Genomic DNA, 15,493 nt, shown 5'->3' with positions numbered 1-15,493 from the left:
ACAAACTAAATGACCACCCTCTCTTCTCTCTAGAATCTCTACAAAGCTGACCTTCAGTGGCTTAAAGGGGTCGGTTGGTCTCCCTCTGGATCCTTGGAGGATGAGAAAAACAAAAGGGCCTCATCGATCCTGAGTGACAAGAAGTATCGCCAGCATCCAGATAAATTACAATTTACCAGCGTCCCCGATTCTTTGGAAATGGTCCTGGCAAAATCAAATGCTGAAATCATGAATAAGGTATGTTTTGGGGTCAGTTTGTTCTAATTGATGTCTTAGACCTGTAACAGTTTTGGGACAAGGTTCTGAGTTTGGAACAATCATCCTTTAAAAAAAAAACAAACCAAAAAAAACCTACTACAAAATAGTGGAGCGCACAACCTTGAAGGTTTCAACTATTTTTTTTAAAGGGTTCTATATAAGACTGATACTAATTGTTGCCCTTGTGCTTCTCCTGATCTTTTTTAGCGCTTGTATACCAATGCATGGAACAAAGATAAAACCCAAATCCATATCATGCCAGATACTCCAGAAGTCCTTCTTGCAAAACAGAACAAGCTGAACTTTAGCGAGGTGGGTTTCCGTTGTAAATGCTCGAATAAGTGGTAAACAAGGACACTTCTACAACTTGTGCTTCATTCATTTGAATTCATTCACTGTCAAATATCTATTTAATTAGGAAAATAAAGTGAATTATTTTAATTTTTCAGTATTTGAAATGGGTAAATAATAAAATAATGTACCCATATTTACAAAGTTATGTGCATCCTCGCATTCTGTTAAAGGTAAAATTGTTTATTTTTTAGTTAATCTTTGAACACGCAGCTCAGCCAAGGCAGGGCTTAATGTGCCTTAAGAGAGAACCTACAGAATAAAGAGTATATAGAACTTAAAAATAGGGTTAAAATATTACTAACCCATTATATGTTTTTTTTAGAAACTATATAAACAAGCAATGGAAGACGACAAAGCCAAGGGTTACGATCTCCGAACTGATGCTATCGCCATTAAAGCAGCCAAAGCCTCTCGGGATATTGTCAGCGATGTAAGTATTTCCGTATTATATGGGATGAGGAGAGCTATAATTTGGATTGTTCCAATAACAGCAGGCACTATTTTGGTGAAAATATGCTTAGTTAATGCTGAATTGGGACTTAGTTTCTTCATTCCATTTCTAGGTTTTCTTTTCAACATTCTGGATACATAATTGTAATCTCAAACTAATCAACAAAGGGATGAAGAATTATGTTCTTGGCTTTATACAAGGAAGTCAGAATGGGTCCAACAAATTAGATACAGGCTAATGACAATCACTTTTAATTTATAGCTAACGTTTGAATCTAAATTGTGAATTATAATACACTTAAAAAAATATGAACAAATACTAAATAAATACCATGTTACCATGTCACAAATACAATGGGATTATCAGAAGACAGTTTAATGTGATAGGGATGGTTGTATATTTATTTGACTCGTGTCTCAGAAAGTTACTGTGACATATTCATTTTAAATCCATTAAATATATATTTTTTGTCATACAGTACAAGTACAAAACTGCGTACCGCAAGCAAGTGGGACACCATGTTGGATTCCGCAGCTTGCAAGATGATCCTAAGTTGGTATGGTCCATGCATTTGGCAAAGATCCAGAGTGATAGGGAGTACAAGAAAGATTTCGAAAAATGGAAGACCAAATTCAATAGTCCGGTGGACATGCTGGGGATCTTACTGGCTAAGAAGTGCCAGACGTTGGTCAGCGACATCGATTATCGACGACGCCTGCATCAATGGACATGTCTACCCGACAAAATCGATGTCATTCAGGCCAAAAAAGCCAATGAACTCCAGAGTGATGTAAGTATGAGCCAATTGTTGAGTCGCTTTTAGTGATTATTACAAACAGTGTTTTGCTCTTGAATTGCTCTGAAATTGAATTAAGACCAATTAAAACTCTGTTTTCACCTTCAGAATTTGTACAAGTCAGACCTCCAGTGGTTGAAAGGAATCGGCTGGACTCCAATTGGGTCACTTGATGTTGAAAAGGCTAAGAGGGCTGGCGAGATTATAAGTGACAACAAATACAGACAGGCTCCCGACAAGATTAAATTTACAAGTGTTACAGATTCTCTTGAGTTGGAGTTGGCAAAATCCAATGCCGCCATAATGAATAAGGTAATTTAAACAATGTTAACGGCGCTTAAATTAAGTTGCAGGAACTTCTTTATTGTATATTTTTTATATCAGCTTATTGGAAGCTTCTTTTAGTAAAATCCAATGTATTTCTTTTAAATTAAATGACGACAATCAATAATGCAAATATGTCAATGTTTTGACTAAATGATAACACCAATAACTATTTACAGTAATGTTATTCCAACAGCCGATGTAATATATAATACTGTATTTTAACCAAAAAATTGCATTTTGTGAATATTAAAAATATTAAAAAGTAAAAAATATCCTTCCCCAATGTTGACACACCAAATTACCTGTTTTCTTATATTTTTTTATATAACACTGTGTTGACAACAGCGCTACTTTTCTAAAGATTATTTTTTAATTGCCTCAATTTGTCTAAACCTAAAATAATTTTGTATCTGGTTTGATCCTGCAGAGATTGTACACAGAGGCATGGAATAAAGACAAGACCACCATTCACATCATGCCAGATACACCAGAAATCACCCTGGCAAGACAGAATAAAATGAACTATAGCGAGGTAGGTAACTATTTAAATGGCTATTAAATGGACTATTAAAGTATAATATTTGGTTTATTAAGTTTATGGTTATAATTTCTCTGTCTCAAGATTTAACCATTTGCAGTTTTTTTAATCAATCATCACTGATTATTATTGAATTGGCTAAATTCCCAGATTTATTCTGGCAACTCTGCCAACTCCATAATAAGAGGTCAATTACTGAGTTGGCAGAGTTCCCAGAATAATTGTGGGAACTTAGCCAACTGATATAATTAGTAGTTTCTGTGTCGAGAAAGCACTCCAAGTTTGTTTTTTATCTTACATTATTTCCATGTTTTCTCAAATAAACAGGAAACAGATAAAGTATTTTAAGTAGCGTCTCCTTTCGGACTAGTTAATCATGGTAAATGATTGTGGTTTTTGTTCTTTCTTATTAGAGCTTGTATAAACTTTCGCTGGAAGAATCGAAGAAGAAAGGATATGACCTAAGGGTGGACGCTATCTCTATCAAAGCTGCCAAAGCATCTAGAGAGATTGCCAGTGATGTGAGTTCCCGCACAAAATAACTTTGAGTAATGCTGGATGTTATTCATTAATTCAGATCAGAAAGTGTTTTTACGTCATCGGTTATATTCTTTCCAGTTACCTGTTTTCTCAAAAAAATGTAAATGCTCAATTTTCTAATTTAGTACAAGTATAAAACTGGATACCGCAAGCAGCTGGGACACCACGTTGGTTTCCGAAGTCTTCAGGATGATCCGAAATCTGTCTGGGCCATGCATGTGGCTAAGATCCAGAGCCAAAGGGAGTACCAGAAAGACTTTGAAAAGAGCAAGACGAAGTTTAACATGCCTGTCGATGTGCTGGACATCCAACTGGCTAAAAAATGCCAGACGCTGGTCAGCGAAATTGATTACCGACAGCGTCTACACCAATGGACCTGCCTTCCAGACCAGAATGATGTCATCCAAGCCAGGAAAGCCTACGATCTGCAGAGTGATGTAAGTATCATCTGGGATGTTCATTTTTAAAAATACTTGGAAATGGTAAAAACCAAACAATGTATTAATCATACAGAGAGAAAAAATGTATTTTATTTTTTTCTTGTATTTTAATGACAAACTTTTTTTTTTATTATTTTTTCGGTGATAGATCCAGTATAAATCAGACCTGTCATGGTTGAAAGGCATTGGTTGGGTTCCAATCGGCTCACTGGATAATGAAAAGAACAAGAGAGCTTCGGACATTTTGAGCGAAAAGAAATACCGCCAGCCCCCTAACACCATGAAATTCACCAGCGTGACCGATTCAATGGAAATGGAACTTGCAAAGACAAATGCAGACATCATGAACAAGGTAAAGCCAAGAAGTAAACAGGGTTATGCACCACAGGAATCTTTTAAATATACAGACCTTATTAAGAGAGAGAATTTAATGTGAAATCACTAAATAGGAAATTGTATAAAAAGTGCAGAAGAACTGGAGTTCAGAAATGTATTAATCAAGACAGCATACATTTAAGCAAAACATTGATAACTACCGAGAAAAAAACTTCCAGGAACATCTGAAAACAATATTGTGAACCTGAAGAGGATCGTGGAACGGGGAGATTTAATGGACCGCTGGATAATTATTTGACATCCAACTATTTGTTCTACTCCAGTTTCTTGCTAAATAGAATCTTCCATATCAAGGAGTAAAATTATGCCTTAAAATCCATGTTCTGATATGACCAGCAGCTATTTCTTTTAATTAGGACAACAGAATCTAATTCATAATATATATTTTTTTATTATTATCAAGCGCTTATATACTGAAGCCTGGAACAAGGACAAGACAACTATCCATGTGATGCCAGACACTCCAGAGATCCTACTGGCCAAAGCCAATCGTATGAATTTTAGTGAGGTATGTATCAATGTTATATTAATATTATTACGTAGCCTTCTGAATCATACTCATCATGACTGGAGTCGTTACTTACTCTCTTTGATCTGGAAGTGCACACAAGCAGGTCAACACTATATCAATCTGTCTAAATTCAGCATTCATATTTTTTTTTCTGATCTTATGGTAGAAACTCTACAAGCTCGCCCTGGAAGAAAGTAAGAAGAAAGGCTACGATCTACCTAAAGATGCCATCGCAATCAAAGCTGCCAAAGCATCGCGAGATATTGTCAGCGATGTAAGTATTCTTAGTAAAATAAGATCCTTTCAAAACTTTTTATCAGAACGGCTTCTTATTCATGACTCTAACACTGTATATTTATTATTACCAGTACAAATACAAAGCCGGGTACCGCAAGCAGCTGGGCCACCATGTTGGATTCAGAAGTCTGCTGGATGATCCCAAGTCGGTGTGGGCCATGCACATTGCCAAGATCCAGAGCGACAGGGAGTACAAGAAGGACTTTGAAAAATCCAAGACCAGATATAACAGCCCCGTGGAAATGCTGTCTGTGCTGCTGGCCAAGAACTGCCAGAAATTGGTCAGTGACATTGACTATCGCCACTACCTCCACCAGTGGACATGTCTGCCCGACCAGAATGACGTCATCCAAGCCAAGAAAGCCTACGAGCTGCAGAGTGACGTAAGTTCATTGAAGTCACTTTCTGTGCATGCAGTAGGTCTCGCTGGTGGCGAGTAAAGTGCATGTGAGGACTGCTCACATCTTCTGCAAGCCATGAAGCTGGTGGTGAGGAAAGAGGCAAATGCATAGGGGTAATTGTAATGAATCCCTCCACGAATTTGCAAGGGAGGTATGGTGATAATTTAAAGGGGACACACAGCTATCATATGCATTAAAGTGCATATTATGGCTTTAGTCTACCTTTAAAGTTGACTTTTTTTTTTTTGACAATATGTATCTCTTCTTCAGGCGATCTACAAATCCGATCTGGAATGGTTGAAGGGCATTGGATGGGTCCCTGTTGGCTCCCTTGAAGTTGAAAAAGTGAAAAAAGCCACTGAAATCCTGAGTGACAAGTGTTATCGTCAAAAACCTGACACTTTTAAATTCACGTCCATTCCTGACTCCATGGAACTGGTCCTGGCTAAAAACAATGCTCTTCAAATGAATAGGGTAAGTTAACTTATTTAATATAATAAATCCTGATAAGCTGTATTGTCCATACTTTATCAATAAAATTAGCCATGCAGGCATATGACGGGGGAAGGACAAGTATACTGCATATACTTCACCATTTGTGCATCTTTGATAATGGAGACCACAGTTTTGAATATTTTCACCAAGATTCCTTTCTTCTTATGCTTTTCCAGAGACTTTACAAAGAAGCCTGGGACAACGACAAAACAACTATTCACGTCATGCCTGATACGCCTGAAATTTTGCTCGCTAAAGCCAACTCCGTAAATGTTAGCAACGTAAGTAGCGTCCGTCAAGAGGCTATTAAATTATTTTTGGATCCAAAATCTTCAAATTTAGGCAATAAGGAATTATCTCTCATCCCAAGCATGCAAAACGAGTCTTGTCTCCTGTCTTCTTAAAAATCTCCGTCTATAACATATAGTGACGCAACTGTTCTGTTTCAGAAACTGTACACAAAAGGATGGGATGAAGCCAAAGCGAAATCTTTCGACATAAGAGCTGACGCCATTGCTATTAAGAGCGCAAGAGCCTCACGAGACATTGCCAGTGATGTGAGTTCCTTGTCTTTGAAAACGTTCATAGGTTGTGTAAAACATACAAATTAGTAGGAATATATATATATATATATATATATATACATTCAACAATACATGCGTTGATTCACATTTGCTTTATGATTATCAGTACAAATACAAAGCCGGGTACCGCAAGCAGCTGGGCCACCATGTTGGATTCAGAAGTCTGCTGGATGATCCCAAGTCGGTGTGGGCCATGCACATTGCCAAGATCCAGAGCGACAGGGAGTACAAGAAGGACTTTGAAAAATCCAAGACCAGATATAACAGCCCCGTGGAAATGCTGTCCGTGCTGCTGGCCAAGAACTGCCAGAAATTGGTCAGTGACATTGACTATCGCCACTACCTCCACCAATGGACATGTCTGCCCGACCAGAATGACGTCATCCAAGCCAAGAAAGCCTACGAGCTGCAGAGTGACGTAAGTTCCAGCAATTATTGGAAGGCTTTTTTTTTCCAGCATATGTACAAATCAAAGTGCAGTTATTAAATAATGCCTGATTTTATTGCAAAATATTAATTTTAGCTAGTTTTGGAAAATGTCTTAATGAAGTGTGCTTGGTTTCCTAAAATAATGTAACATAAAAATGCAACTAGAAGACAAATTTAGAAGTAGAGAGAGTTCCTTATTATTGAAAGGCTAACGGTTCTTCTTTTACCAGTGGATATATAAATCTGACATGGAATGGATCCGTGGCTGTGGATGGATGCCCAACGACTCCCTGGAAGTGAACAAAGTCAGGAAAGCTCAAGAAATCTTAAGCGAGCAGAAGTACCGTCAACACCCAGATACCCTCAAATTCACCAGCGTTGTTGACCTTCCATCCATTGTTTTGGCCAAAACAAACGCTCTTCAGCTCAGCGACGTAAGACATTTTTTCGATTTTTTTCGAGATAAAAATATTCTTTAACGATTTTGCCGTGATAGCGTAAACAAATGTTATTTAATGTATTGATGTTATTAACATTAATCACGTTTTTTTTACCCTTATTTAGTCTGTTTACAAAGATGCTTGGGAGAAAGAGAAAACGAATTTCAGCCTCCCCTCCGACACCCCTCAGATGATGCAGTCGAAAATCAACGCTGTGAATATTAGCAATGTAGGTACCCTACTGCTCACTCCAAATATGTGATTTATAATTATATATATATATATATATATATATATATATATATATAAATACAGGGACTCAGATAGTGAAAGTCGTGAGCATTTTATGGAGACATTTCTGTGGGGTTGTTAAAGTATCTTCCACTGAATTGTCTTCCTGGTGGCTCAGAATATTATTGATATATCTAGTTTCTTTAAAACTAGGATGTAAAGGAGAGGTCCAAAACTTCCTCTGTTCTTACTTTACAGAAACAATATCAACAAGCCTGGGAAGATGCCAAGAAGGATGGTTATGACTTGAGAGCAGATGCAATTGCGGTTAAGAGCGCCAAAGCATCGCGGGACATTGCTAGTGACGTAAGTGACTCTAATTATTTAAATTATTGCCAAATAATAATTGTGCTGCACATCACAGAAAAAATTATATTGCATTATATTTCTTTTCTTAACTTAGTATAAGTACAAAACCGGGTACCGCAAGCAGCTGGGTCACCATGTTGGATTCAGAAGTCTGCTGGATGATCCCAAGTCGGTGTGGGCCATGCACGTGGCCAAGATCCAGAGCGACAGGGAGTACAAGAAGGACTTTGAAAAATCCAAGACCAAATATAACAGCCCGGTGGAAATGCTGTCCGTGCTGCTGGCCAAGAACTGCCAGAAATTGGTCAGTGACATTGACTATCGCCACTACCTCCACCAATGGACATGCCTGCCCGACCAGAATGACGTCATCCAAGCCAAGAAAGCCTACGAGCTGCAGAGTGACGTAAGTTGTATTTCCAGCAATTGTTGGAAGGTTTTTTTTCCAGCGTATGTAGAAATCAAAGTGCAGTTAAAAAATAATGCCTGATTTTATTGCAAAATATTAATTTTAGCTAGTTTGGGAAAATGCCTTAATGAAGTGTGCTTGGTTTTGGAAGCGGCTATAAAGCATAGGAAATTACCAGAATTCCTAAAATAATGTAACATAAAAATGGAAAACTAGAAGACAAATTTAGTAGTAGAAAGAATTCCTTATTAATGAAAGCCTAACGGTTCTTCTTTTACCAGTGGATATATAAATCTGACATGGAATGGATCCGTGGCTGTGGATGGATGCCCAACGACTCCCTGGAAGTGAACAAAGTCAAGAAAGCTCAAGAAATCCTAAGTGAACATATGTACCGCCAAGCGCCGGATACCATTAAATTTACCAGCATCGTCGACCCTCCATCAATTGTCCTCGCTAAAACAAACGCTCTGCAAATCAGCGATGTGAGTAGTTGTTGATTGATTAGCACAAACCAAGACTATCTACACACCCAAATGTATCAATAGCCAAAGTATCTGTGATCTTTAGTGAATGATTATGCATTAGTTGACCGATTAGTGACTCCAAACATTTTTTGGGGGCTATAACTCTCCATAATACGTCTAGAAGCCCTCTCCGCCTCGTTAAAGTAAAGAAACCGTTGCAATCCCATTGCATCCCATGAGCAATGGTTGTAGAAACTGCTACTGGTATGAAAGTATTATCAGGCACCAGCCAGAACAACAGCGCATTCTACAAACACTCCTAACGCTTTCCTTTCTTACACGTCTTCAGAAAGTGTACAGAGATGCATGGGATAAAGAAAAAAACCAGTTCAGCCTGCCTTCAGACACTCCGCAGATGTTACAGTCCAAGATCAACGCAGCGAACATCAGCGAAGTAAGTATTCCAGCTCCCCTCTTCATTCAAAGCAAGACATGTCGTTAATGGGATAGGAGGTCCTCAGTCTTTGTATAATGGATTGTTACATTTTATCTGCTACTAAAATACACATTTACCCCCTGACAATGGGGGGGGGGCTTTGAGCGAAAAGTATTAATGTACCCACTGTTTGCAGGTGGAGTGCAGTGGACAATGTAGTAGACATTCTAAGACTATTGTTTTGGAATTCAAAGGAAATGATGTCCACGGCTATACATGAAATGTGAGGTGGATGACCGTTTGTAGTTACATGTTGTATGCAAATATATATGTTTGAGAACATATGGATAGTAACTTTGGGTTTGCCGATTATGATATAATGTGTTTTGTGATTTGCAGAAAGTATACAAGCAAGATTATGAAGCTGCCAAGAAGGATGGTTATGACTTAAGAGCCGATGCGATCCCGATCCGCAGCGCAAAGGCTTCAAGGGATATTGCCAGTGATGTATGTAATGTCTCGAGGAGTGTGTTAAGGAGATTGTGCAAAGGGCAGATTGTGACAATGTTATCACACCTCGCTTCCAACAACCAGTGACTGGTTAAGGGTGACACTACTTACAAGAGAACAACAGATAGCTCTACTCATTCTTGGTTTTGTACTCTCTCTCTCTCTGTCTCTCTCTCTCTCTCTCTGTCTCTCCCTCTCTCTCTCTCTGTCTCTCTCTCTCTCTGTCTCTTTCTCTCTCTCTCTCTTTCTCTCTCTCTTTTTCTCTTTCCCTCTCTCTCGCGCGCTCTCTCTCACGTGCACTCTCTCTCATGCGCACTCTCTCTCACGCGCACTCTCTCTCTCTTTTTCTTTCTTTCTTTTTCTTTCTTTCTCTCTCTCTCTCTCTCTCAATATATATATATATATATATATATATATATATATATATATATAGTTAATATACATAATTATAAATGCTTTTCAACCTAGCTAAACCCTATGAAATGATTATTATTATTTATTGTTTTATATAGCCCCATAAAATCTGTTTATTATAACTGGTAAATTCAATATACGTCTGAAGACTTGATCTGACCCATGGAAGCATTCGGGACATTAGATTTTACTGTAGAATGACTAAGAGTTTACTTTTGTACGTTGTATATTCTGTGAGACTGTCACAAATTTGGCAATTTTTTCTTTTGCTGTTGATCTTTACCTCCTATTCATGCAGAAATAGAATACTTGTTGATATTCTTTTTTTTTTATTCATCTCATTATAGTACAAATATAAAAGCGCCCATGAAAAGCAGAAGGGTCACTACATCGGAGCCCCCACGGCACATGATGACCCCAAGCTGATGTGGCTGATTAACTCAGGCAAACTTCCAAGCCAATTAGGATACAAAATGGATTACGAGAAATCAAAGGCCAGGATCCACATACCAGTAGATATGGTATCAATCCAAACTGCCAAACAGGTCCAGGGAATAGCAAGTGAAATTGATTATCGTCACTACCTCCACCAATGGACATGTCACCCGGATCAGAACGATTGCATACAGGCTAAGAAAGCATATGAATTACAAAGCGATGTGAGTATATGAGCTCCCAATCTCATTTGTACATGTTTTATTTATTATTAATATTATTGTTATTATTTTTGTTATTTTTATTAATATTATTATTATTATTATTATTAAACAACGTATTAATATTTTTAACATGTAGCAGACTGACGGGATTTACTGTGTACTTCGGTAATTGTGATAAAGAACTAATCAATGTACCATGCTTTGCTGTTGCAGAATGTGTATAAGTCAGACTTGGAATGGATCCGTGGCTGTGGATGGATGCCCAACGATTCCGTAGAAGTTAAGAAAGTGAAGAACGCCCAAGACATATTAAGTGAGCACCTGTACCGCCAACCAGCAAGCAACTTATCATTCACCAGCATTGTGGACTTGCCTTCCATTCTTCTGGCTAAAACAAATGCTGACCAGATCAGTCAGGTATGGTAATGGTAGTTATTACGATATCTCATTATGGTGATTTATCACAAGATTGCTTAAAACAATATAATAGGTGTGTTCTATTTTAACAGAACTCTTCTTTTGTTTTTCTTTTTTCTAAAGAGCAAATATAAAGAAGCTTGGGAGCAAGACAAGAGAACGATCCACGTGATGCCTGATACTCCAGAAATCATGCTGTCCAGAGCTAATGCTATAAATATCAGCAATGTACGTAACTCTGGGTACATATATATTAGAGAATGATGATTTTTTTCCATGTATAGTTCAATCAGTGTATAATTTATCTGTAGAATTACTATTTAAATGCAAAACTAACTTAAAAAAAAGATAAATATACTCTGTTCCACTACAAGATATATATATATATATATATATATATATATAATAAAATAATTAATTTATTTGAGTCTATGTGAAGTTGGACGACATATCAGTGTTATTTAAAGTAAATCAAAGATGTCACGTGGGAAAAAGTGATGCCATGCTTAGTGTAATAGGTTGATCAGAGCTTTTTAAGGATAAATACATATCAGTCATATGAATAATGTGTTGTTTATACTTTTTTTTACAGAAATTATATAGAGAGGGCTGGGATAAAGTGAAGATGGTCTACGATCTTAGGGCTGATGCCATCCCTATTAAAGCTGCCAAAGCTTCTAGAGAAATTGCAAGTGATGTAAGTAAACCAACTAGAAAATATATATTTAAACGTCTAATTATTAAGTGGAATCCTTCTGATTTATGTGTCCCTTTTTTTTTGTAGTATAAGTACAAGCTAGCGCACGAGAAACTGAAAGGCCACTACGTTGGCACCCCCACAGCTCGAGATGACAACAAACTAGCCTGGTTTATGCGGGCATCCAAACTTCCCAGTGACCTGGAATATAAGAAGGACTTTGAGAAGACAAAGACTAGGGTGAACCTGCCTGTCGATATGGTGTCCATTGTATCAGCCAAACAATGCCAGACGTTGGTCAGCGATATTGATTACCGGCATTACCTGCACCAATGGACCTGCCTTCCGGACCAGAATGACGTCATCCAAGCCAAAAAAGCCTACGACCTTCAGAGCGATGTACGTTTTCCCTTATCTAAGTCTTTAAATAGTACTTTTGTTCAGTAAAAAAAGTTGTTTTACTTACCCATCGCCTCACGCCAACGATAGAGAAGCCGGCGGTGTCCATAACTCGTTGTCGGAAGGGAGTATCCAACAATGTGTATGGACACTGTCGGCAAACAAAACAGGCGGTAGGTAAGCAAAAGCTTTTTTTTTCACTAGGATACTAAATATAACAATGGTGAAAAACTTACTTTATTGGCTTTTTAAGATTATACGAGAATCATAGATCTTTTGTTGATATTATTATATATTTCACTGATTTTAGTCTAAATGTAAACGTTAAGTATTGACACTGTCGTTCTTGTTTCATGTATATAGGATACGAGACTCATTTTACGATTAACATATTTCTAAAATCTATAGGCTGTGTATAAGTCCGATCTGGAGTGGCTCCGTGGTATTGGATGGATGCCCAATGATTCTTACGACGTGAAAAAGGTTAAATTTGCCCAGGACATCCTGAGTGAGGTACGGTTTAAATTCCTTCCTGTATTCTATTTAAATGTAGCGGAAAATCAGCCTGAAATAATGTTTATTAATTACATTGTAATATTTTTTTTTTTTTTTTAACAGAGGAAATACAGAACGAAGCCAGAGGCTCTAAGCTTCACGCCTGTCACCGACAGAGTGGATTATGTCACCGCTAAACAAGGTGGCGAGATTCTGAGTGACGTAAGTACTTTATATGCTATATTTTATTATGTATAATAGGACGTATCGTCAAGGTCACAAGTATCTGGATAAGCTTGAGCTGTCCGATATGCAACGTTGGTTGTCCGGCATGCTTTTGTGGTACGGCCTTATTTGGTATCATTTTGCAAAGTTTTATTTAAAAATAAAAATAAAATAGCATTTATTGAAAATAAATTATTCACAAGCAGGCCCTGACTGGCCATCTGGCACATGCCAGCTGGTGATACCCGACCGCACGATACGTGAGCATAAGAACTCGATCATATCTAGCCGTCAGTCGTACTTACTTCATTAAAGTGCCAGGGCTGCCTCATCATCCCCATCCAGCCCCGTTCCCAAGGCAATGACCGTGATTCACATGTTACTAAACGGTTTGTCTGCATTTGAATGATTTTCCAAATGAACAGCATTTTCTCCAGTGCTGAGTAAAGAATATATTGTTTTTTTTTTCAGATTAAGTACCACGAAGCTTGGAACGGCATCAAGTCAAAATACACGGCTTTAAGTGACACTCCACTGCTTGTCACAGCTCGGGAAGCAGCCAAGAATGTTAATAATGTAGGTATTCTGTGATTTCTACATGCATTTCCATCAGCGTCTCCATTCAAGAGGTCATTAGTAGTTACTGAATGGCAGGTAGTGTAGAAGAAGAATTATAATCAAAACATAGTCAATGAGATTCTTATCACGCTAATTTATTTATGATAGAAATGTTCATGGTGGAGGCAAAAAAAAATGCTACTCATATTATTTGATTAAGACAATATTCTGTAGTTTTAACATATGCTTCCTTCCTTAAATGTACATAAATGGATCAAATTAACTTCTCTTAATATAATATATCAAGTCAAAATAATAAAACATGAAAGTAAAAAAATCATTGATGTAGAAAGAAAAAATGTATTTAATTTTTTTTTAAAAATAATATTAGATAATTTAGTAGGTTTCAAAAAAAAATGTTCTGTGCGTTATACAGACTTTAACGCTTATTATTTCAGAAACTTTACAAAGAAGGCTGGGAGAATATAAAAGCTACAGGTTACCTGCTACCGAAAGACGCCGTTCAAATTTCACATGCTAAAAAGAGCGGCGATATCCAGAGCGAGGTAACGTTATCAATTACCGAGATGTGCCTTTTATCTTTCTTTCTGAAATCATTTTATTATAAATACATATATCAATCCACGCTTCTAAATAGTAGCAGAACTCCATAACTTAATTTAATTCAATTACCAAAACACATAACGGATTTATGATTTTAACGGGTAATTTTGTTTTGTTTTTAGTTGAAATATAAGGCTGATTACGTCAAGCAAAAGGGCCACTACGTTGGCGTCAAAAGCGCCGATGAAGATCCCAAACTGAAATGGTTTAAACACGCCAACCTGATTCAGAATGAAAGAGAGTACAAAAAACTTTATGAAAAGCTGAAATCAAAAGTGCATATCCCCGGAGACATGGTGTCCATTGAAGCCGCAAAACAAGGTCAGACTTTGGCCAGCGACATCGACTACCGCCATTACCTGCACGAGTGGACATGCCACCCAGATCAAAACGACTGCATACAGGCTCGAAAAGCCTACGACCTTCAGAGCGATGTAAGTCTACTCAGATTTTATTTTAAAAATAATTATAAAACAATAAAAATTATATAAAACTTTAAATTATATTTGGCTTCAAAGTAACTTCCCTGATTTCTCTGCAATTTTTTTTATTTGCCCAAACACAAGCATTTCTACGGGATTAAGGTGTAAATGATAATTATTTGGAATAAATGTCAAATAAGTGAACAGCGTTCTTTGCCATTCTAGAATATTTACAAATCTGACCTGGAATGGATTCGTGGTTGCGGATGGATTCCTCTTGACTCCGTGGAACATCAGAAAGTACGGAAAGCCCAGGAGCTGGTTAATGAGGTGCGCACAGACACACTTTATACTCTAGTTTCTCACCATTGGAAGCTTTGGTTCCACGTTGTATAACGCTGTGTTTTCCACTCTCCAGAGAGCCTACAAGAAAGACGCTATGGACAATTTCTCCAAATACTCCCATGTGGTTGACACACCACCCATCGTGCTTGCCAAGCTCAATAACATCAACCAAAGTGATGTAAGTCGTTTTGTGTCTATCCTGTATCATCTGTTGATTGCGCATTCTTCTAAGCAATGATGTTACCAATTACACTTTGCTGAATGTTCTTACCTTTGATACCTTTTGTACTTCAGCTGAAATACAAAGAAACCTTCAACATGGAGAAAGGCCAGTATATTGGTTCTGCTGAAACACCCCAGATTACTCATTCCAGAGAGATGTCTAAGCTTGCCAGCGATGTAAGTTTTTGTATTGCAAACCATGAAACATAAACCTTTTATGACATTTTAGCTCATCGACAAGAGTTAGGAGATTATTATAAGTTGAAGAAATATTGCTTGAGTAACTTCTAGATTTCAAACACAGGTTGAGAAAGGTTGAGAATATAATATGAATAAA

The 15,493-nt window shown here is 37.5% G+C and overlaps 1 protein-coding gene across 12 annotated transcripts in view; it reads left to right on the top strand.

The window, feature by feature from the left end:
• The window catches only part of NEB (nebulin), an 87,592-nt gene that overhangs the window by 30,137 nt on the left and 41,962 nt on the right, over positions 1-15,493 (top strand). For 11 of the 12 annotated variants that reach the window (XM_053470933.1, XM_053470939.1, XM_053470936.1 and 8 more), the window contains exons 51-86: positions 34-237; positions 466-570; positions 935-1,042; positions 1,542-1,853; positions 1,968-2,171; positions 2,614-2,718; positions 3,138-3,245; positions 3,390-3,701; positions 3,853-4,056; positions 4,504-4,608; positions 4,778-4,885; positions 4,980-5,291; positions 5,580-5,783; positions 5,981-6,085; positions 6,254-6,361; positions 6,495-6,806; positions 7,048-7,251; positions 7,382-7,486; positions 7,747-7,854; positions 7,952-8,263; positions 8,548-8,751; positions 9,083-9,187; positions 9,569-9,676; positions 10,441-10,752; positions 10,966-11,169; positions 11,293-11,397; positions 11,762-11,866; positions 11,954-12,265; positions 12,674-12,778; positions 12,884-12,982; positions 13,457-13,561; positions 14,002-14,109; positions 14,290-14,601; positions 14,815-14,919; positions 15,008-15,112; positions 15,229-15,333. In XM_053470933.1, the coding sequence (XP_053326908.1) occupies positions 34-237; positions 466-570; positions 935-1,042; positions 1,542-1,853; positions 1,968-2,171; positions 2,614-2,718; positions 3,138-3,245; positions 3,390-3,701; positions 3,853-4,056; positions 4,504-4,608; positions 4,778-4,885; positions 4,980-5,291; positions 5,580-5,783; positions 5,981-6,085; positions 6,254-6,361; positions 6,495-6,806; positions 7,048-7,251; positions 7,382-7,486; positions 7,747-7,854; positions 7,952-8,263; positions 8,548-8,751; positions 9,083-9,187; positions 9,569-9,676; positions 10,441-10,752; positions 10,966-11,169; positions 11,293-11,397; positions 11,762-11,866; positions 11,954-12,265; positions 12,674-12,778; positions 12,884-12,982; positions 13,457-13,561; positions 14,002-14,109; positions 14,290-14,601; positions 14,815-14,919; positions 15,008-15,112; positions 15,229-15,333 (6,144 nt within the window). The remainder of the gene's footprint in view (positions 1-33; positions 238-465; positions 571-934; positions 1,043-1,541; positions 1,854-1,967; positions 2,172-2,613; positions 2,719-3,137; positions 3,246-3,389; positions 3,702-3,852; positions 4,057-4,503; positions 4,609-4,777; positions 4,886-4,979; positions 5,292-5,579; positions 5,784-5,980; positions 6,086-6,253; positions 6,362-6,494; positions 6,807-7,047; positions 7,252-7,381; positions 7,487-7,746; positions 7,855-7,951; positions 8,264-8,547; positions 8,752-9,082; positions 9,188-9,568; positions 9,677-10,440; positions 10,753-10,965; positions 11,170-11,292; positions 11,398-11,761; positions 11,867-11,953; positions 12,266-12,673; positions 12,779-12,883; positions 12,983-13,456; positions 13,562-14,001; positions 14,110-14,289; positions 14,602-14,814; positions 14,920-15,007; positions 15,113-15,228; positions 15,334-15,493) is intronic. The other variant, XM_053470944.1, reaches the window with a different exon arrangement.

Source organism: Spea bombifrons, chromosome 7 (assembly GCF_027358695.1).
Source record: "Spea bombifrons isolate aSpeBom1 chromosome 7, aSpeBom1.2.pri, whole genome shotgun sequence".
In the NCBI taxonomy this organism is placed as follows: Eukaryota; Metazoa; Chordata; class Amphibia; order Anura; family Pelobatidae; genus Spea; species Spea bombifrons.
This window is presented reverse-complemented; position numbering and strand designations above follow the sequence as displayed.